At 36.1% G+C, this 23,139-nt stretch overlaps 1 protein-coding gene across 5 annotated transcripts in view; it reads left to right on the top strand.

Annotated features, from left to right (window-relative positions):
• Positions 1-23,139, top strand: part of CNKSR2 (connector enhancer of kinase suppressor of Ras 2) — a 283,532-nt gene that overhangs the window by 49,072 nt on the left and 211,321 nt on the right. For all 5 annotated transcript variants that reach the window (XM_018043877.1, XM_018043876.1, XM_018043878.1 and 2 more), the window contains exons 2-3: positions 10,423-10,586; positions 20,026-20,228. In XM_018043877.1, coding sequence (XP_017899366.1) covers positions 10,423-10,586; positions 20,026-20,228 — 367 coding nt within the window. The remainder of the gene's footprint in view (positions 1-10,422; positions 10,587-20,025; positions 20,229-23,139) is intronic.

Raw genomic sequence — 23,139 nt, 5'->3', positions numbered from 1 at the left:
ACAACAAAGTGATTCATTTATACAAATATCTGTTCTTTTTCAAATTATTTTCCTAGTTAGGCTGTTAAATAATATTGAGCAGAGTTCCCTATGATGTACATTAAATCTTTGTTGGTTATCCATTTTAAATATAGCAGTATATACCACAAATTAAACAAATGAACTTATTTGTGAAACAGAAACTGACTCACAGACTTGGAGAACGAATTTTTGGTTACCAGAGGAAAAATAGGGGGAGAGATATTTCAGGAATTTGTGATTGACAGATACCTTTTTGAGACCTTGCTTTCATTTCTTTTGGCTCCAGAAGTGAAATTACTGGATTACATGGTAGTTGTTTTTTTCAACTTTTTTGAGTAACTGTTGTACTCTTTTCCATACTGGTTGTACCATTTTATATTCCTGTTAATGTTGTTTATCCACATCCTTGACAACACTTGTTGTTTTGTATCTTGTTTATTTTGTTTTGTTGGATCATTGCTATCCTGTTTCCAAATAGGAAAAGGAGTACGTCAAGGCTGTATATTGTCACGCTGCTTTTATATGCAGAGTACATCATGAGAAATGCTAGGCTGGAAGAAGCACAAGCTGGAATCAAGATTGCTGGGAGAAATATCAATAACCTCAGATATGCAGATGACACCACCCTTATGGCAGAAAGTGAAGAGGAACTAAAAAGCCTATTGATGAAAGTGAAAGAGGAGAGTGACAAAGTTGTCTTAAAGCTCAACGTTCAGAAAACGAAGATCATGGCATCTGGTCCCATCACTTCATGGCAGATAGATGGGGAAACAGTGGAAACAGGGTCAGACTTTATTTTGGGGGGCTCCAAAATCACTGCAGATGGTGATTGCAGCCATGAAATTAAAAGACACTTACTCCTCGGAAGGAAAGTTTTGACCAACCTAGATAGCATATTCAAAAGCAGAGATATTACTTTGCCAACAAACGTCCGTCTAGTCAAGGCTATGGTTTCTCCAGTGGTCATGTATGGATGTGAGAGTTGGACTGTAAAGAAAACTGAGCACCGAAGAATTGATGCTTTTGAACTGTGATGTTGGAGAAGACTCTTGAGAGTCCCTTGGACTGCAAGGAGATCCAACCAGTCCATTCTGAAGGAGATCAGCCCTGAGATTTCTTTGGAAGGACTGATGCTGAGTCTGAAGCTCCAATACTTTGGCCACCTCATGCGAAGAGTTGACTCATTGGAAAAGACTCTGATGCTGGGAGGGATTGGGGGCAGGAGGAGAAGGAGACGACAGAGGATGAAATGGCTGGATGGCATCACTGACTCGATGGATGCGAATTTGAGTGAACTCTGGGTGTTGGTGATAGACACGGAGGCCTGGTGTGCTGCGATTCACAGGTCGCAAAGAGTCGAACATGACTGAGTGAGTGAACTGAACTGAATGGATATGAGGTAGTATTTCATTATAATTTTGGCTTGTATTCCCTAGTGACTAGTGATGTTGAACATCTTTTAATGTGCTTATTGGACATCTGTATACAATCATTCTTTGGAGAAATGTCTATTTAAGGCTCTTGCAATTTATTAATCAACCTTTTGTTGTTGTTTTTTAGTTACAGGTGAGTTCTTTATTCTTCGGTTCTTTATCTATTCTGTCCCTTGCCAGAATTCTCGTTTGTAAATATTTTCTCCAGTTCCATGAGTGCCTTTTAATAGTTTAGTGTGCTTTAAAGAACAAAATTACTTAATTTTGATGAAGTCCAATTTATTTGTTTTTTTTTTCTTTTATTGCCTGTAACTTGTACTTTTTTAAGTCAAAATCTGTAAGTGTGCTTTTCAAGATTAGAAGTATGACAGTAGGAGTCTTTTATTTTCAAGTGTCATTGAATGAATATACAGTATGTATCCTCAAAACATTTTAAACACCTGTTGACAAACTATCCATTTTCCAAAGATGATTCAACTCCAACTCACCCATTTATTTTTATTATAAAAGTGAGACTCTCCTAGCTATTTTCTCCTTAGAATTAGAACCTCTGTTGAGAAATTGTAACATCTTTAAAGCCAATAAATATGAGTATTTTTTGTCTTTGTGATAATCAGTTACTATTTGGCATACAAGACAATAAAATTTTAGGAAAAATGTATTTCAACATTGCTATAAGAGATTCCAATTAGAACCTATAGTTGTGTTTATTAAAAGGGGTTTATTGAAGGCAGTATTCATTACGTCACACAAGAATTTTTTCCAATGGGAAATCTTTTTTTGGCTTCAGTATTAGATACTTTTGAACTGTGGTGCTGGAGAAGACTCTTTAGAGTCCCTTGAATTACAAGGAGATCAAACCAGTCAATCCTACATGAAATCAACCCTGAATATTCATTGGAAGAACTGATACTATAGCTGAAACTCCAGTACTTTGGCCACCTGATGCAAAGAGCCAACTCATTGGAAATGATCCTGTTGCTGGGAAAGATCAAAAGCAAAAGGAGAAAGGGGCAGCAGAGGATGAGATGGTTGGATGGTATCACTGACTCAATGGACATGAATCTGAGCAAACTCTGGGAGATAATGAAAGACAGGAAGCCTTGCATGCTGCAGTCCATGAGGTCACAAAAAGTCGCACACAACCTAGAAACTGAACAACAACAAATCAGGAATAGGTGAACTTCTCTTAGAAAGTGGTTTGCTTTTCTAATGAGTATTTTAAACTGTGTACCTGATCCAGTTTTCTTCTTTGTTATCTTCTGGGCAATTTACAAGCAGTGTTCTATCTCCTCCCATACTTTAGCAAGTCTAATATTTTTCACTATTAAGAAGTTTGTATATTACCATTATTTCTGGATCCCATTTAATGACTAATCATATTTTCTCTCAACCATATTTTTCTCATCTACTTTTTAATTTGTGTTCTCCTGCTGAGTTGTGTGTGCTTGCATGCATGTAAATGACATACTTAAACCCCTTTTGATATAAAGTAAAATTTAAATAAAGGGATTTTAAAACAGTTTCAAGTGGAAAATAGAAAAAATATTTTTGGTATAATGTCTTTCTAGTATGTTATAGATGATCACTTTGGGAAGAATTCTAATTCCTTCTAATTTAGCATAGGCTTTAAAGGTAGAGATTTGGTGTCAGATGGACTTGGTTTTAGATTTGACTTTACTGTTTATTAAGCTGTGGGATCCAGGGCATGATCTCTAAATGTCCATTTTCTTATCTGTAAATCAAGATAATTATATGTAATCCATAAGAGTATCCTACAGATTAAATGAGAAAATGTTTGTGAAGTTCTTGAAACAGTGCTTGGCACATAGCACTAAATAAATAAATAAATAAATTGAAGGTATTACTGTTAATCAGAATCATCTTTTCTACTTGGAAATAATGGAAAAGTATTGGCAGCTTAACATTTTCTAGAAGAAATTAGGACAAAGTAAATTAGAACAGACCCAGAAGAAAATTGACCTTCCTTTTTCTATTTTAGCTGGTTTTCTTGGGAATCCATGTAAAAGGAAATCATATACTATTTGTAGAGAAACTGCTGGTTTCTAGAAGGAGGGTGACTGAAAGATGGCATTGAAGAACATAAGGACAAGGAGTTCTCAAGTCAGCATGTATTGCATTGGTTTCAGTGATATCTAAAAACTTTGCAGTGTTTTTCCTTTCATTCATTTGAACACAGCATCAGATCAAATGCCAAACAAGTCCCCTATTCGGTTCAGTTTATCAGAGTATACTTACATGAAATTCATGACTTGGTAGTTTTAAATAATTTTTCCATGTATGTCTGGAAGAATATGATTTTATAGCCCCTGTCCTATGTTGTCCTTTGTTCATTTTAATAACTGTATGTTTCTGTCTCCATTTATCTCTTTCTGCAAGCATACAGATTATTGTTGAGGTCTTTTTTTTTTAACCTTGAAATGATCTGATGTAGTCCAATCAAAACAGATTGGACTTTAGAATCCTTTAGCACTAGGTTTTAATCCTTGCTTTGTCAGTCAGTTACTGTGTAAACTTGCAAATGGATAAATGGTGACATTATTCACCTTTAGATCCTTTCATCATATAGTCTTGTTGGTATAACAATAGCCCCTTTGTCCCCATGTGATACCTCCTTATCAACTCTCCATCCTCATCAATACCGTACAATCTTCTAAAGGAATATTCTATACGCAGGCCTCTAATTTCTTACCATTCAGCTCCATGCTCTGTCTGATTTCTGGTTTCACTAATATGATATTTTGATTGAAGTCTCCTTGTTATCAGATTAAGAGTGGGCTTTGAATTGTGGTCAACTGACTGGGAGTTTTCCTTTACCACAGTCCTGTACTACTAGTCTTGAAGTTTTTCTTTTTTTCTGGTTCATCTTCATGATACCACCTGTTTCTCTCTCTCTCTTTTTTTCATCCCTCCTTTGCTGTACTTGCTCAGTTTGGCTCTAGCAAAGTAATGCTCAGAATTCTCCAAGTTAGGCTTCAACGGTATGTGAACTGAGAACTTCTAGATTTCAAGCTGGGTTTAGAAAAGGCAGAGCAACCAGAGATCAAATTGCCATCATCTGTTGGATCATAGAAAAAACAAGAGAATTTACAGAAAATCATCTACTTCTGCTTAATTGACTACACTACAGCCTTTGACTGTGGATCACAACAAACTGTGGAAAATTCTTAAAGAGATGGAACTATTAGACCACCTGACTTGCCTCCTGAGTAACCTGTATGCAGGTCAGGAAGCAACAGTTAGAGCAGGACATGAAACAACAGACTGGTTCCAAATTAGGAAAGGAGTACAACAAGCCTGTATATTGTCACCCTGCTTATTTAACTTATATGCAGAGTATATCATGAGAAACGCAGGAGTGGATGAAGCACAAGCTGGAATCTAAATTGCTGGGAGAAATATCAATAACCTCGGGTATGCAGATGACACCACCCTTATGGCAGAAAGCGAAAAGGAATTAAAGAGCCTCTTGATGAAAGTGAAAGAGGAAAGTGAAAAAGCTGCCTTAAAACTCAACATTTGGAAAAGTAAGATCATGGCATCAGGTCTCATTGCTTCATGGCATATAGTCATGGAAACAATGGAAACAGTGATAGACTTTATTTTCTTGGGCTCCAAAATCACTGCAGATGGTGACTTCAACTGTGAAATTAAAGGACACTTGCTTCTTGGAAGAAAAGCTAAAGCTATGACCAACCTAGACAGCATATTAGAACAGAGACATTATTTTACTGACAAAGGTCTGCCTAGTCAAAGCACTGGTTTTTCCAGTAGTCATGTATGGATGTGAGAGTTGGACAGTAAAGAAAACTAAGTGCCAAAGAATTGATGCTTTTGAACGGTGGTGTTGGAGAAGACTCTTGAGAGTCCCTTGGACTGCAAGGAGATCCAACCAGTCCATCCTAAAGGAAATCAGTCCTGAATATTCATTGGAAGGACTGATGCTGAAGCTCCAGTACTTTGACAACCTGATGTGAAGAACTGACATATTAGAAAAGACCCTGATGCTGGGAAAGCTTGAAGGCAGAAGGAGAAGGGAACCACAGAAAATGATGGTTCGATGGCACCATTGACTCGATGGACATGAGTTTGAGCAAGCTCCCAGAGTTGGTGATGGATAGGGAAGCCTGATGTGCTACAATCCATGGGGTTGCAAAGAGTTGGATGCAACTGAACTGAAGACAACATTAAATTTTTAGAGAAAGAACTTGGCTTTGGGGAGAAAAGTAGAAATGGTGATGGTCCCTATGGTGGATTTTGGCCGTCTAAGAAGTCTTCTAGAGACCACAGTCACTGAGTGGTTTTCTACTGCATCACTCTATACATCCTATATTATATAAGCTTCTTAGAATTCTGTTTATAATCTCTCAGCTCTGCCAGTTAGCAAGATGAAGGAGACTTTTCAAAGGTAGTTTAAATGCATGAATGCACAGTGCCCAAAAGTTAGTTCAGTTCAGTTCAGTTCAGTCGCTCAGTCATGTCTGACTCTACGAACCCATGAATCGCACCACGCCAGGCCTCCGTGTCCATCACCAACTCCCGGACTTCATTCAAACGCATGTCCATCGAGTTGGTGATGCCATCCAGCCATCTCATCCTCTGTCATCCCCTTTTCTTCCTGCCCCCAATCCCTCCCGGCATCAGGATCTTTTCCAATGAGTCAACTCTTTGCACGAGGTGGCCAAAGTATTGGAGTTTCAGTTTAGCATCAGTCCTTCCAGTGAACACCCAGGACTGATCTCCTTCAGAATGGACTGGTTGGATCTCCTTGCAGTCCAAGGGACTCTCAAAAGTTCTCCAACACCACAGTTCAAAAGGATCAATTCTTTGATGCTCAGCTTTCCTCAGAGTACAACTCTCACATCCATACATGACTGTTGGAAAAACCATAGCCTTGACTAGACAGACCTTTGTTGGCAAAGTAATGTCTCTGCTTTTTAATATGCTATCTAGGTTGGTCATAACTTTCCTCCCGAGGAGTAAGTGTCTTTTAACTTCATGGCTGCAGTCACCATCTGCAGTGATTTTGGAGCCCCCCAAAAATAAAGTCTGACACTGTTTCCACTGTTTCCCCATCTATTTCCCATGAAGTGATGGGTCCAGATGCCATGATCTTCATTTTCTGAATGTTGAGCTTTAAGACAACTTTTTCTCTCTCCTCTTTCACTTTCATCAAGAGGCTTTTTAGTTCCTCTTCTCTTTCTGCCATAAGGGTGGTGTCATCTGCATATCTGAGGTTATTGATATTTCTCCCAGCAATCTTGATTCCAGCTTGTGCTTCTTCCAGCCCAGCATTTCTCTGCATGTAAGAGAACTTATATGTACTCTGCATATAAGTTGAATAAGCAGGGTGACAATATACAGCCTTGACATACCCTTTTTCCTGTTTGGAACCAGTCTGTTATTCCATGTCCAGTTCTAACTGTTGCTTCCTGACCTGCATATAGGTTTCTCAAGAGGCAGGTCAGGTGGTCTGATATTCCCATCTCTTTCAGAATTTTCCACAGTTTATTGTGATCCACACAGTTAAAGGCTTTGGTATAGTCAATAGAGCATAAATAGATGTTTTTCTGGAACTCTCTTGCTTTTTCCATGATCCAGCGGATGTTGACAATTTGATCTCTGGTTCCTCTGCTATTTCTAAAACCAGCTTGAATATCTGGAAATTGACGGTTCATGTACTGCTGAAGCCTGGCTTGGAGAATTTTGAGCATTACTTTACTAGTGTGTGAGATGAGTGCAATTGTGCGGTAGTTTGAGCATTCTTTAACATTGCCTTTCTTTTGGGTTGGAATGAAAACTGAGCTTTTCCAGTCTGTAGGTACTTAATAATAGTTGCTGAAAGGAATGCTGGAAACATTATTCCCTGGTCTGGGTCTTTTATATCAGTCACTATGATAAAATGATATGAGAAGAAAATTTTTTCTGTAATAATTTTAGTAGTTTCCAAATAACAAATTAAATTATATTCCAAAATTAATATTTTCCAAATATTGTATTGTCTGTAGTTCATTTATAATATTTCTTATTTTTTTAATTTTCAGAATAAAATTGATGTTGGTGGTATTACAGTTGTATAAGTTTTAATATGTGTATATTTTGCATTACCATATCACAGTTGGGGCACAAAACAGTTTCATCACCTCCAAAATCTCCCTCTTGCTGCTTTATAGTGATGGCCTCTTCATATACTCAGTATCTGGCAACTAGTGACATGTTTTCTGCTGCAATAGTTTCATCATTTTCACTGTGTAATATAAATGGAATCTTGCATTAAGCTCTTTCATATCGGTCATTTTTATTCAGCGTAATACTCTTGAGCTCCATTCAAGTTATTGTATATGTCAGTTGTTCCTTTTTAATTGCTAAGCAGTATTCCATGGCATGGATGATCCACTGTTTGTTATTTTTGTTCACAGTATGTCCCATTTTTTAAATAAGATATTGCCTAACTTTTGTTGCAATTTAGAATTATTTAGTGGCATAAAGGGTTTTGAAGAAAACTTTTTCTTATTTTTTTGGTTGAATAAAATTAAATTTGAATAGAGGAAAAAACAGAGCAAAGAGTAAATACGCTTTTACTTACAAATTAAGAGTGATGGCCAGCTTATCTCTGAAGTAAATCAAGAATTTAACATGGCTATATCATCTCACTGGAGGAGATGGCTATAACATCTCCTGGAATGTGAAGTCAAGTGGGCCTTAGAAAGGATCACTACGAACAAAACTAGTGGAGGTGATGGAATTCCAGTTGAGCTATTTCAAATCCTGAAAGATGATGCTGTGAAAGTGCTGCACTCAATATGCCAGCAAATTTGGAAATCTCAGCAGTGGCCACAGGACTGGAAAAGGTCAGTTTTCATTCCCATCCCAAAGAAAGGCAATGCCAAAGAATGCTCAAACTACCACACAATTGCACTCATCTCATACGCTAATAAAGTAATGCTCAAAATTCTCCAAGCCAGGCTTCAGCAATACATGAACCGTGAACTCCCTGATGTTCAAGCTGGTTTTAGAAAGGCAGAGGAACCAGAGATCAAATTGCCAACATCTGCTGGATCATTGAAAAAGCAAGAGAGTTCATCTATTTCTGCTTTATTGACTATGCCATAGCCTTTGACTGTGTGGGTGAACTCTGGGATTTGGTGATGGACAGGGAGGCCTGGTGTGCTGCAGTTCATGGCATCGCAAAGAGTCGGACATGACTGAGCGACTGAACTGAACTGAACTGATATCATCTCACAACTATATGAGAATTGTCAAAACAAAATTTAAGTGCATAGGTTCTAGAGCGAAATCATGTGTCTAGATTTATTAGATATTCTAGGTATCTGTAAAGTACCCTATATATTGATGTAGTTTGGTTAGTTTTCCAGTGATTAGAATACAGTATTTAGTTTTTATACTGGGATAGGAGGTGGTGCCATTCAGTGAGACAGTGATTACAGGAGACTCCTCTGGAGGGGAAAATGAGAAGTTGTGTTGTGGATGTGTTACAAAATATAGATATGTAGGTTTGGCATTCATGAGAGAAATCTGAAATGGATGTTTAAGATCTCAGATGGAAGTTGAAGACATGGATGTAGATGAAATTCTTCAGTTAGAATGTAATGAGTGAGAGGTAAGGCAAGTAGGAAGGGGTCTCTGGAGTGCAGACCAACAATATTTTAGGACAGTTGAAGAAAGCTTCCTGAAAGGGAACTGACAACAAAAAGGAAAGAGAACCAAGAAAGAGCAATGTACACATACCAGTAGAGAGTGAAAGAAAGAGTAGATAGTATAGAGAGAGTACAGGGCAACTCAAGTTACTTTAAGAAATTTTGAAATTTAGTGAAGACATGTGTGACCTGGTATACTAGACTACTGTACCAGGAACCAGGTAGCTTTTAGGAGTATCTATTCTTCTTTCAGTGGCTACATAATTTCTGTTATGGAACTTTGCTTCCCTTTGCAAAGTTTTTCTAATCTTGTTTTTGTTTTCTCTTCTTATAATATCTGCTCCATTATAATTTCAGCTGAGTTGTAGCCCATTATTACCTTTGATTTCCCGCCTTGACATATAATCAAGACCTTTTAGATATTGAGAATTGCCTCACTTTCTTCTTATTTCTTACTTAAAAATCTTATTAGTCCAGTTCAACATTTATATCAAGTCGTTTCATAGGTTATTGAAGCCACTCAATCTGTAGCCTGGCCAATCCCTTATTGAAGTGCCCTGAGTAATCTTGAAAACCATATACATTGTGGATTTCTGCTTTTGGATCTGTAAATTGTAAATGATGGTAGATTAAAGAGTGCATTATAGGTGAGGAAATAAATGTGTAAGGGGTTTGGCTTTGAAGGGAATAACAGACTAGTGGGAAACACAACATCAAGGAAATCAAGGAAAGAATTTTGTTTTGTTTTTTAAGGTGACAGAGGTTTGAATATAGAAGTCAATAAAACAGAAATGGTTTACTTCAACATTTAATTTTTTAATTGTTGAAGTAGTGTTAGGTAGCAGAGGAAGATTGAATACCCTTGTATTGAAACAAGAATACCTCTCCCTCAGCAATGGAATTAAAGAAGAAAGGAGGAGGGGGTGGAGATAAATTTGGAAGTAGCGGAATATGCCCATTAACACATTTTGTGAAACAGGCCACAAAGAGAATGCTGAGAAGAGCAGTAAAGATTTCCAGTAATTGATGAGGAAAATTCAAATAGGAATCTAACAGCTAAGGATAGGAGGAAGTGATTATCCCCCCTGCCCCCTGCCCCCAGTGAAGCCCATGTATAGGTTGAGAAAAGGTGGATGACTGAACTAGTCCAGAGCTGAAATGGACTCAATTTGTGACTTGGTAGTAGTTAATGCTTGCTTTATTTAAAAAATTTGTTTGGTTCCACTGTTTTTTTTTTTTTTTTGTTGTTGTTGTTTTTCATTCTGGTCTTCAATATGTTTCTTCTGCAGGTCTTGATGACTGTTTGCAACAGTATATCAAGAATTTCGAGAGGGAGAAGATCAGTGGGGACCAGCTGCTGCGTATCACACATCAGGAACTAGAGGATCTGGGAGTCAGCCGCATCGGCCATCAGGAGCTGATTTTGGAAGCGGTTGACCTTCTGTGTGCACTGGTAAGAGCATCATGGAACTGGTGGGAAGGGAAACTTTGCTTTTTCTCCCTGTTTTCTTTCCTTTTAAAATTTTTTCCTAAAATTTTTTTTGTTTCTTTTTCTCCTTCTCTTTACAAAAATAATTTCAATGCAAGAAGAAAAAAAAATCACCTAATTATCAGTCAACTGGATGTAGTATTTTCCTCCTTCATTGTATATGATGTGTTATGCCATGCCAAATTACAAATTAAGGAGGCTTATTAACTCAATTTGTGGCATTTTATCTAGCTACTTGAAAAACTAAGAGCTCACCAAGGGAGTTTTCACAGCAGCACTTGGGATGTACAGTTGCATACAATCACTTATAAAGTTCATTTCCTTCTAAAAGTTTGATTTAGTATCCCAAATGTTAAAGTAATCCTATTTTAGAAAAAATCATCCTTAAAATAATCAATTATTCTAGTGTTCTTTGTATGTATATCAATGAATATTGAATATTTTATTTATGTCTGCTTATGTATGCTATAAGAGCAGTGCCTAGTCAAGGCAAGAGAAATCAATATCAAAATAATCCTGCAAGATTTTGATAGTACATTAGATATTCTGAGAAGAATATAGATTTTTTTCCCTCCTGTGTTAGCTAAAATGACACTAGCATGATTGGGGCTAGAACTACAATGAGAAAGAACATGAGTCTTGTAATATAATAATATGGGACTGAAATTTGACTCAGTCAGTGAATGACATTTGTGGGCAAATCATTTCACCACTGCCTTAGTTCTTTTATTCAAAATAGAGATATTTTATTTAGTCGAGATATTTTATTAAAAAAAAAAAAAAAGAGCTTCCTTGGTGGCTCAGCCACTAAAGAATCTACCTGCAATGTGGGAGACCTGGATTGTAACCCTGAGTTAGGAAGATCCCCTAGAGAAGGGAATAACTACCCATTCCATTATTCTTGCCTGGAGAATTCCATGGACAAAAGAGCCTGGTGGGCTACAGTCCATGGGATGCAAAGAGTCAGACACGACTGAGCAACTAACACTTTATGGGCTTCCCACGTGGTGCTAGTAATAAAGAACCTCCCTGCCAATGCAGGAGATGTAAGAGACTCACATTTGATCCCTGAGTCGGGTAGATCCCCTGGAGGAGGGCATGGCAAACCACTCCAGCATTCTTGCCTGGAGAATCCCATGGACAGAGGAGCCTGGTGGGCTACATACAGTCCATGGGATTGCACAAAGTCAGACATGACTGAAGCAACTTAGCGTAATATCAGCTACCTCTTGGTGGTGGTGTGAAAATGAGATAGTGTTTGAATAGTTCCTAATTCACTGCCTGGCACCCAGTCAACATTCAATAAGTTGTCGCTATTATTAAGATGATGATTAATAATAAATGTGTGATTCAAGCATCCATATACTCAGCACCGTATGTGTCAAATGTAAGATCTAGTTCCTGCCATCTTGAAAAGTCTAGTGGAGGGAGAGTGACATACAAAGCATAATATAATCAAATTACTAAAATAAAAGCATGAGCTAAATATTAAGGGACACAGAAATTTTAACTAAGATAAATGGGTTCATCTTTAACAGCCTACTGGAATATGAGCTTGTGTTTAAGACGTGGAGAAACAGAGGGAAGTAATTTCCAGGTAGATAAAACAGCACATACATAGTCACACAGAATAAAGAGCCTGCCTGGTATGTATGAAAAATGGTAAGCTGTTTTCCCACCACAAATAAGTGGAAAGCAGTGGGCATAAAATTAGACTCTAAAAGATAGATCAGACTGTAGAGTACCTAATATCCTGGTAAGAGATTTGTAGTTCTTAGTCTGGGCACTAGACAACCATGCAAGAATGATCAAATACTTGCTTTAAAAAGGTAACTGATGGTAGTGAAAAGGGTGGACTGGACTGGACTGAAGATGGGGGAACAATTAGGAAATGTTTAAAATAATCCACTTAGGCTATGAGAATGGCTTGAACTGTGGATGTGCAATAGGAATAGAATGTACTGGTAAATAGGAGGAGTGAGTGACATAAAAGAAGCTTAGAAAGATTCCATCCTTTTAGCTGCAGAGACAGAGTAGATTTTACAGTAATGAAGATAGGCAATAGCAGCACAAATAGATTTAGGTGGGAATATAAATTGAGTTTTATATTTGTTGAATTTGAGGCATCTCTGGTTTATCCAGAAAGAGAGACTCCATCAGACAATTTAATTTATGAATTTGGAGCTGAGAAGTGACTGAAGTCAGAGATTTGGGAGTCTCAGGGACATAGGGATTGAATCCACAGAGAGAGAGAGAGATCATTCAGGGAAGGTTTATAGACTTCAAAACCTGACACTCCATCTGGGAAGGAGGGAGGGGAGGGGAGGGGAGGCTGGAGAGGAGTGGTCAGAGAAGCATGAAGACAACTATGAAAGAGTGGTCACAAAAGCAATGGGAACTATTATTTCCATTAAAGAACATTAATAATGTCATCAAATTTCACAAAAAGCCAATAGAATAAGCAAAGAAAAAAGAACTGACTGAAAATATTTTTTAAAGAATCTAAAACCAGATTGGTTGAATAGTACCTCCCACTTACACATTTCAGTCTTAATGTTAATTGTCCTTTCGTCAGAGACATTCCCTGATCACTCACTCCCTCACCCTGACCGGGTCTAAAATCATCCCCTCTTGTAAAGTAATTAGCCTCCAATTAAAATAAATAAATTTATATTTTAAAAAAAGCAAAAAAATAAAATAAAATCATCCCCTCACTGTTGTTCTCTTTCTTAATCCTCATCTCATTTTGTAATTACATATTTATATGCTCTTTTTTTAGTTTAGTATCTCTTTCTTCTGCTAGACTATAAGCTATATGGGAAAAGTGACATTGCTTATTAAACACCTAATATGTAGCACAAATGCCTGGCAATAGTAAATGCTGAATAAACATTTTTTTGAAAGTGGTGATGAAACAGACTTGACATATTTTTCACATGATAATTTAGAGATCCTCTTGTTTCCTTATTCCTGAGATAAGAAAATTAATTCAGACCAGAACACGCACTTGCACTAATCAGATCGCAGAAATCATGCCTGAAATAAAAGCTAGTACTGAGGGTTAGGTAAGAGTCCACAGTGTTTTTGCATATTGGTTTCCATATCTGAGTCAGAATGGTCATAAAGGTATCATCTAAGTGACTCAGAGACAATAATCTGACCTAGCAGTCATCTATCTATAACAGTAAAGTTGAGCATGTTAGAGCTTGAAATCTAGAGTGTATGTGTCATAAGCAGGTCTTCTCATAAATGAACCATTCACATGCTGAGCTCCACTCTGCCACTTTGAATAAGAGAATGAGATTGGTAATTACGAAACTACCTACAGATTGTCTAGACCTGTAGACTTTGGAGTTTGGCCCATGATAAACTCTGCTGACCTCGACTTAAAATGATGGTATTGGAGATATAAACCACTGCCATGCAGTTCTGGGTTTAAGCACTCTAGTGTTGCATCATTTTCTTGGGGAAAAAAATGAAAACATTAAATTCATTCTTTCTATGTTTCTTCTTCAAAGAGGTCAAATGTTAAACTTCATTTTCACTGCTTCCTAATGGCTATACATCAGCAGCTTAAAGTGGACATAGCTTACACTTTATGCAGTAGATGTTTTCCAGTAAATATAAAGCAAATATTTGAGCAATGAATCCTGATTTATTTCTCCGTGCCATTATAAAATCAGAAAGTGAGAGCCCTCCAGCAAGCTGAGTTGATTGCAACAGCAGTTGTGCTGTTGGGAATGGGAAAAAAAATCTGTAATGTCTCTACTGACTCTTCTACTTTTTCCTACATCTATTGTATTTATTTCTTCTTTTAACAATTACATATTCACGCTCATACAGTGCTACCACAGGGAATACAAAGATGAAAAAGGCATAGTCTGTGCTCTTAAAATGTCTGTAGTCCAGTAAAGAAGACAAGAGTAGTTAAAAGATAATATAGATTTAAAACAAAACAAAAAAAATCCCGGGGGAAAGCAGAATTAGATGATAAACACTACTGAGGGATCCAGGACATGTAAGTGGGATCTGCATTGGGACTTGCAGGATAAGTAGGTGTTTGCCAGATAAAAACGTTGGAGAAAAGTTATCTAGGCAGAAAAATATGTGTAAAGACAGAATTGTGAAAGAGCTTGGGGTGTTCAGAGAAAAGGAAGAATTTTGATTTAGCTGCTGAAGTGTGGGAAGTGATGGGAAGAACGGCACCTTGTACTTTGTATCACATTATAAATCTTTGCTTTGGTTTTTTGGTCCTCAGTGTGCTTTCTGCCTAGTGCTTAACACATAGAGGATTTTAAATGAATGCTATCTTACTGAATGAAGTTCTCTACCATTCTCCAGAGAACTGTATATTTTTTTTCTCTTGCCAATACAGTCTCTGACTCTGAAATATAAGGAAGACACAGTTCAGTTCAGTTCAGTTGCTCGGTAGTGTCTGACTCTTTGGAACCCCATGAATCGCAGCACGCCAGGCCTCCCTGTCCATCACCAACTCCCAGAGTTCACTCAGACTCATGTCCATCGAGTCAGTGATGCCATGCAGCCATCTCATCCTCTGTCTTCCCCTTCTCCTGCCCCCAATCCCTCTCAGCATCAGGGTCTTTTCCAATGAGTCAACTCTTCCCATGAGGTGGCCAAAGTACTGGAGTTTCAGCTTTAGCATCATTCCTTCCAAAGAAATCCCAGGGCTGATCTCCTTCAGAATGGACTGGTTGGACCTCCTTGCAGTCCAAGGGACTCTCAAGAGTCTTCTCCAACACCACAGTTCAAAAACATCAATTCTTCGGTGCTCAGCTTACCAAATTTCATTGTTTCATTTAAGCAATGGATATTTTTCTGCCTTGTTTTAAAATTAGTCCTGATGGAAAATAAATGTCATGGAAGCTAATGAAAATCAAAAGTATATTTAGTAACTTGTTCATTTATGCAACATAGGTTTATTAAGCTCCATCTATATACTATTTGTAAGGACTTCCCTGGTGGCTCAGATGATAAAGCGTCTGTCTACAGTGTGGGAGACCTGGGTTCGATCCCTGGGTTGGGAAGATCCCTGGAGAAGGAAATGGCAATCCACTCCAGTACTATTGCCTGGAAAATCCCATGGACAGAGGAGCCTGGTAGGCTACAGTCCATGGGGTCATAAAATGTTGGACACAACTGAGCGACTTCACTTTCACTTTCATATACTGTTTGTACAATGTTATCTTAGAGAGAAATAAGCTTTTCATGATTTGGAATTATATTAACTCTTTCAAGCTGTTATGCTATCATTTGGTGTGCTTCAATAGAGAGCATCTTGTATTAACTAAAATAATAGAGCATATATATAGTTTAATGTATAGTCCTCAATTTATGTTCTGACAATACAACTTTTATTGAGAAGTATAAGTGTTTTATGACAGGATAAGAACAGTTTTCATTTCATTCTTCATGTACTTTTCATGTAATAGATATTTTGTGAAAAATTTGATGTCACTTACTAGGATTTGTTTCTTTGCAGCATAATTGCTTAGTTCATTCATCGCAAAATAATTTATTTCTGAAAATATTTGTTAAAGCAATCCTTTTAGGACTCACTTGTATTTATAAGTATTATAAAGCCTAAACATGTATTGCATGATGAATTCAGATTAAGAGCTCTGAAGAAAATAGCATTGACATTGTAAAATGTATTATAATAATATTTTCAGTTAAGTGTGTAGTGAGAATTTGCCGCTAGTAGGGTATAGCCAACTTAACTTTCTAAAATGTTTTCTTTCTTTCATGTGCTTTTCCATGCATATAGTTGAGAGAACAGTAGAAACTTAGCACCAGTTCTTTAAGACTAGACTGGCTATGTTGAATCCTTGTGGAGTCACACCTGATTCCTGGCATGAATGTTGTCGGCCACATAGGTAACATAGGATAAAGAAAATAGCAAAGTACATTTCATGTCCAAGCTTTTGTTTAATTGATTTAGCCCTTTCTATACCAATAGTTATGCCTAGTTGTCCCATGAGTATCCAGTAAAAGCAAGCCTGCAGTGAATAAACCTGCATTTTTAAAAAGTCAGGACAGTAACTCTCACCTGCATACCTTTGGCCAAAACAAAGAGGCAGTTCTTTTACTTCTTGCTTCTTTACATGGTAGGCTGGGGAGTGTGATTTACTGGTGACTTCGTGAGTCAGAGCAAACCATCCATTTTCACGAAGGAAAAGGCAAAATGGTATCTGTGTTGTCAATACTTGATTTTGAGCTACTTAGAATTGAGTTCTGTGATGATAAAAATTAACTTGCAGGATCAACTAACCCACCTCTTTTGTTAAAATAGTATCACATAGACAGTGTTATATACAGATAAGCTGCTAAACTATTTTTATAGTCCTCTAGAATTTCTAAAATGCTTTTGAATTATTGGTTTAACTAGTAATAGTTCAACTAGTTATATTTGTTAACTAGAATAAGTTTTAAGAATTTCCTTCTCCATCTTCTACTATGCATATTTTGTCTATTCTCGCTACTGGGTTACTCTGTTGCCCACATTTTTTACCTGAATTTCCTTCATAAAGGGTATTTCTTTAGTAGGCTTCCAACTTAGAAGACCTCTGTATCTTACCAGATTTTTTCCAGAAGATTTTTGGATTATCTTAATTCTTGAGCTGTATTTTTTTTAATGTAATACTATCTTAAAGTTTGAAAGCCTCAAAGTAGTTTTACTTTGCCTTCAGATTTTTATTTATGAGAGAATCTGTATTCTTTTAAAATCAAAAAAAAATCATTTTTACCATTTCTAATAAAATATTTGAGATGATTATATATAAGGAGATAGTTTAAATGGATCTTTTGTGGGCACTAATGGCTATAGAGTTCAAGTTATGTTACCAGATTGATTAGGTTCCTCATTAATAAACTACTTAAATTTGAGCTGCTCTGAGCAAATGCAAATATTTTCTCATTAAAATGATTAGTATACAGAAATGAAAAAAGCAGACACTGTTGTACTTCAGGGAAAATGCTTTAACACAGAAAAAACTTCTGAAAATACTTTCAAGTACTTCAGAAGTTGCATTTTAAGTTTAGTTGATATAATTTTTTATTTAGTTATTAGAGTATCTCTTCTAAGAGGATTTTCTTCATAACATACAGACATGCTGGATAAAATCTCCTAAATGTCTCACAGATAATTCATGCTCAGATGCAATAGAATTTGAATGGAATGTTGTTTTATTTGTGTAAACCAAACCTTTTAACTTGACAAGACTATTGCAGTTCAAATGTAGCAGTGAATATATAATATATATTGTGTGTTTTTTTTTAATCTATGGCTCTAAAACTGTTCTTTTAGTAAAACTATGAATTTTCAGCAAAGAACAGTCAGATTTTTATCATTATTAAATCTTTAGTGGTAACATACATAAGTTGGTATCAATGTTTATGCATCCAAATCCTCTCCCCTACTCCCTTTTTTATTTCTTTCCTTAAATTACCATAGAAAAAAATAAACCTAAATTTCATATAAACTTGCTGCTAAGTCGCTTCAGTCGTGTCCGACTCTGTGCAACCCGATAGACGGCAGCCCACCAGGCTCCCTCCTCCCTGGGATTCTCCATGCAAGAACACTGGAGTGGGTTGCCATTTCCTTCTCCAATGCATGAAAGTGAAAAGTGAAAGGGAAGTCGCTCAGTCGTGTCTTACTCCTAGCGACCCCATGGACTGCAGCCTACCAGGCTCCTCCGTCCATGGGATTTTCCAGGCAAGAGTACTGGAGTGGGTTGCCGTTGCCTTCTCATATAAACTTAGGTACGCAGTAATTGTTGACTTGATAATAGAGCTAAATCTGTCATTACATTTGCTTCCCTTTTTCATTTTCCCTTTACTTTCTTCCATTTTGCTTCATTTGTTTCTCCTACCCTGCTTGAACAGGAACAGATTAGTGGTGCAAAGGAGTGGGTATAGAGGTATTCTCTCATAGGTGGCCTGGTAACTTATAGTCCCATTCTGATTTCTGTCTGTTCTAAGCTCTGAGCTCTTTAAAGCAAATCAAAAAGTCTCCCTCACTTTACTTAACTGTAAAAGGAAAGGCTAAATCAAAGTTAGAATTTGTTTGGGCCTCAGAGACTATCTAACATTCTTCGACTTTCATAATTTTCTGTAAGTTAATAATACTTTTAATTTTACCCATGAAAATAATGTACATGTTGCCAAGTAGTTTGATCAAGGTCATCCTCTGATCAGGTTAACTGGCCTTTCTTAGAAGTGTTTTATAACTCACAATTACCTGTTTTAAACTTTAGTTGTAACTTGGGAAATCTTTCACTGAAGTTTATTTGAGAGGATCCTACAATATGTCCCTATTGAATATGGTTTAAAAAAAATATTTGTATTTATTCATAAAGATCTTTCTTGGAATAGTTTATAGATGAAACATTTAGGGTGAGATACTATATATTACTGTGGGCTCCCCAGGTGGTGCTAGTGGTAAAGAACCCGCCTGACAATGCAGGAGACATAAGAGATGCTGGTTTGATCCCTGGGTCGGGAAGATTCCTTGGAAGAGGGCATGGCAACTCCCTCCAGTAGTCTTGCCTGGAGAATCCCATGGACAGAGCCTGGTGGGCTAGAGTTCATAGGGTCACAAAGAGTCGGACATGACTGAAGTGACTTAGCACACATGTACTATATATTTCTAGAAATTAAAAACTGAGACCAAGGAAAAGAAGAACAATTATACTTACAAAAAAAATCATTGATTTCTTTAGATGTGATTCATACTTGACTGAGCTAATGCAACCATGACAAAATTAAAAATTTAGTTTTAAAATTTGTATTATAAAAAGGAGAAAGTGTATTGGTTCCCCTGAGGATGCAGAGGTTTACTATGTATACCATATCATAAAAGAAACTTCCTATGTGAGTCATTATGAAGAGGACACACAAGGAAAGTTATATTGTATATGATGTATTTTATTGTTGGGTTGTACTTACTTTGTTCATTTTGGGGAAACAGAATTTTTCCTAGTGCCTACTTTCATGACTATATGTATGCTAATAGAATAGATAATCAAAAATAATTGTTGATAATAAAGAATTTCACAAGTAAATGAACTTAGGTTTGCTTAAAAAAGAAACTGCTTATGAGTCCTTATAATTTTTCTGTCTTGGGTGCCTTAGTTCCAAGATACAATGCCCTCATCTCTCCATGTTCATGTTAGTGCTTACAGATTTTATTGTGATTTGTTTATCTGATATTTCCTCACATCCTCATTTGACTATGAATTCTGCCAGGCCAGGAATCCTATCTTAGTCATATTTAACTCTTAATACTTGTTCCATTGTCTGTACATATAGTAAAGTACTCAGTAAATGTTGACTGAATAAAATATTGATTTTAAGTATATTTGTTTTTTCTCTTTTCATACTTCAGAATTATGGCTTGGAAACAGAAAATCTAAAAACTCTTTCTCACAAGTTGAATGCATCTGCCAAAAATCTACAGAACTTTATAACAGGGAGGAGAAGGAGTGGCCATTATGATGGGAGAACCAGTCGAAAATTGCCAAATGACTTTCTGACTTCAGTTGTGGATCTGATTGGAGCAGCCAAGAGTCTGCTTGCTTGGTTGGACAGGTAAAATCTTTTACATGTTTCATAAGTTATCCTCTTCAGACATCAGTTTAAATATAACATTATTTCATTTTCTTGTGAAAAGATTGTTTATTGATAAATTGATAAGTAAAGGAATACTAAGTAAAAAAATGTCTAATTATGATTTACCACAATATAGGCATTGTGATACTAATTATTTGCAAAATTTTATATTTGCAAGATTTTATATTCAACTGAGTAGCTAATCAGTCATTAGTTCCTGACAGTTTTAAAATACATTTGCTGCTTTATAAGCAAAATCATTTTTGGCTGTCACAAGATTTGTAATACTGCCTTGCTTTGTCTCTTGATTTTCTGTGTGCTTTTCATTCATTGGTTGTGTTTAAAGAAGCAAACATCAAGATTGTATTTATTGTTTTAAATGGGTAATTAGACACTGACATTTTGATAGCATGTATTGTATCATTACGTTTGCTTTATCCATTCTATATTATTCACATTGCACAGTCAATTTTGGATATTACAGACACAATTTTGGTCCTTTTTTTTGCTAGTTTAGTTAAATTCACTTATTTTGAACATATAAAATAACAAAAGTTTTCATACTATAAAATGAAAAAGATTAGGTTAAAATTATATATGTGATTAAACATTTTAATTGTGAAACATTACAAGTATTAAAACTAAAGTTTTCATTTTTGAAAATTTTTTGTGAGGGACATAAGAATGTTAGTTGTTCAAACTCTTAGTGACCCCATGGACTATAGTCCACTAGGATGTGAACTATGCTATAATGGTCAAATAATCAAAAAAATATTTTGTCTGAGAAACTCTGATATGTAGAAGTTTACTAGAATCTTTTCTTGAATAAATGTCAGTAGAATTTCCATACGTGTACAGATATATATGAGCTTCCCTGGTGGCTCAGTGGTAAAGAATCCACCTGCCAATGCAGGAAGATCCCTTAAAGAAGGAAATGGTAACCCACTCTAGTGTTCTTGCTTGGGAAATTCCATGGATAGAGGAGCCCAGCTAGCTGCAGTCCATGGGGTCACAAAGAGTCAGACAAGACTTAGCGACTTACCACACATGCACATATATACATATATACACAGTGACCCTTGAATAGCATGGGTTTGGAGTGCATGGGTCTACTTATATATAGTTGTTTGTTTGTTTCAGTCAATATGCATTACATTACTACACGTCATAATCGTCCATTGAATGAGTCTGCGAATATGAGCTGAGTATAAAGTTACACATGAATTTTCAACTGTGCAGGGTTGGGACTCCTAACCCTCTTGTTGTTTGAAGTTCAACTGTATTATATGTTTTCCTTTTTTAAAAATATAACACTTTATATTAAAAATGAAGTATTTTATGTCTAAGGTAAAAATTAAGATAATTTTACTTATTTCTATAATTTCTAAATTTATATATATATTACTAATAATATATAACAAAGTTGAAAGTGTTAGTTGCTAGTTGTGTCTGACTCTTTGCAGCCCCATGGACTGGAGCCCACCAGGTTTCTCTGTGCATGGAATTCTCTAGGCAAGAATATTGGAGTGGGTTGCCATTCCCTTCTCCAAACATATAACATGATAATACCAAATCCAGATCTGAACAGTAGGCTGTATATTGTTAGCTTTTTGGATAATTAATTGGTAGACAGCATATTTCTCTTATGACACCATTAAATTCGTTAAATTGTTTAACCCACATTTATCAATTGTATGAATTGTCATTTAAACATAGATTCTACAAGTTATATAATGATCAATTAGTAAATATATTTAAACTATAGCTTATCCTTAAGTAATGTAATATACTTGTTACAAGAAGCTTCTCAGTAATTGGGAAACTTATAGAAAATATATTTGGTTTTTAGTTATATCCTCTTTTATCACCTATCCTATATTGTAAATTTGCTTAGCCTTTATATTTTATTCAGTAAATTTCATTATTTTCTTTTTACACTAGTACATATGAAATGAATAAATAGAATAATTAGAGAATGTGTTTACTTCTTAATGGCAGGTAATGTTTATAAAGTCACATAATGGCTTCTAGAACATTATATAATAATTTCGGAGATTTCATTGTATTATATAATTTATTATAGTTGCATTATTTGTATCATCTAAGACCACATACTTAGTAAATGCTAGTTTATCTGCAAACGTATGTGAGCATACACACACATACATAGTAATTTATACAATCAGTGGTGTTTTGTGTTGTTTCATAGGTAAAGAAAATGTGAGAAAAAGCCTGAAGGAAATAATTTAATTCATCTGTTAGGCTTCCATTGCTACAAAGGTCCTCATAATCCTTATTTTGAATTATATCATACTACAGTGATAGTTAAATCAAACGCCATTTAACATTTTGGCCATAAAAATGAAATATATACTTTGAAGAAACAAAGAGACAACTTTGTAATAATCTTAAAAATCTTCTGACTAGACTATAAATTGAAAAAAGAAACTGAAGATTCAGTTTGAAGATTCTTCTAAGGAAAGTTCAGCTCCAGGCTGGCTTACCTATAATGATTATGCTTTAACAGATTAAGTTTTAAAAAGGAAAGAAGAACGAAAATAATTCTTTGTCATTTTAAGGCAGTTGGTCTTCATGCTGAAGGCATATAGGGAGCTGTTTAGGATCACTGTTGTTTTTAGACCTGTGAATTTGGATGATGCCTTGGGCTATAGTGTTGGGAAATATTAGGTGAAGAATAAGGCTAAAAGAAGGGAAACCAGTTAAGAGGTTGTTTTAGGAGTATTTGTTCCTTGTTATCTGCCCAGGGGTTAGTTCCAGGACTCCTCAGATACCAAAATTTGAGGATTCTTAAGTCCCTTATATAAAATGACATACTATTTGTATAAAACCTATGCACATCCTCCTTTATGTTTTAAATCATTGGTAGATT

Source organism: Capra hircus, assembly GCF_001704415.2.
Source record: "Capra hircus breed San Clemente chromosome X unlocalized genomic scaffold, ASM170441v1, whole genome shotgun sequence".
Lineage (NCBI taxonomy): Eukaryota > Metazoa > Chordata > Mammalia > Artiodactyla > Bovidae > Capra > Capra hircus.
Note: the sequence above shows the minus strand (reverse complement) of the source record. Positions and strands in the feature narration are given on the sequence as shown.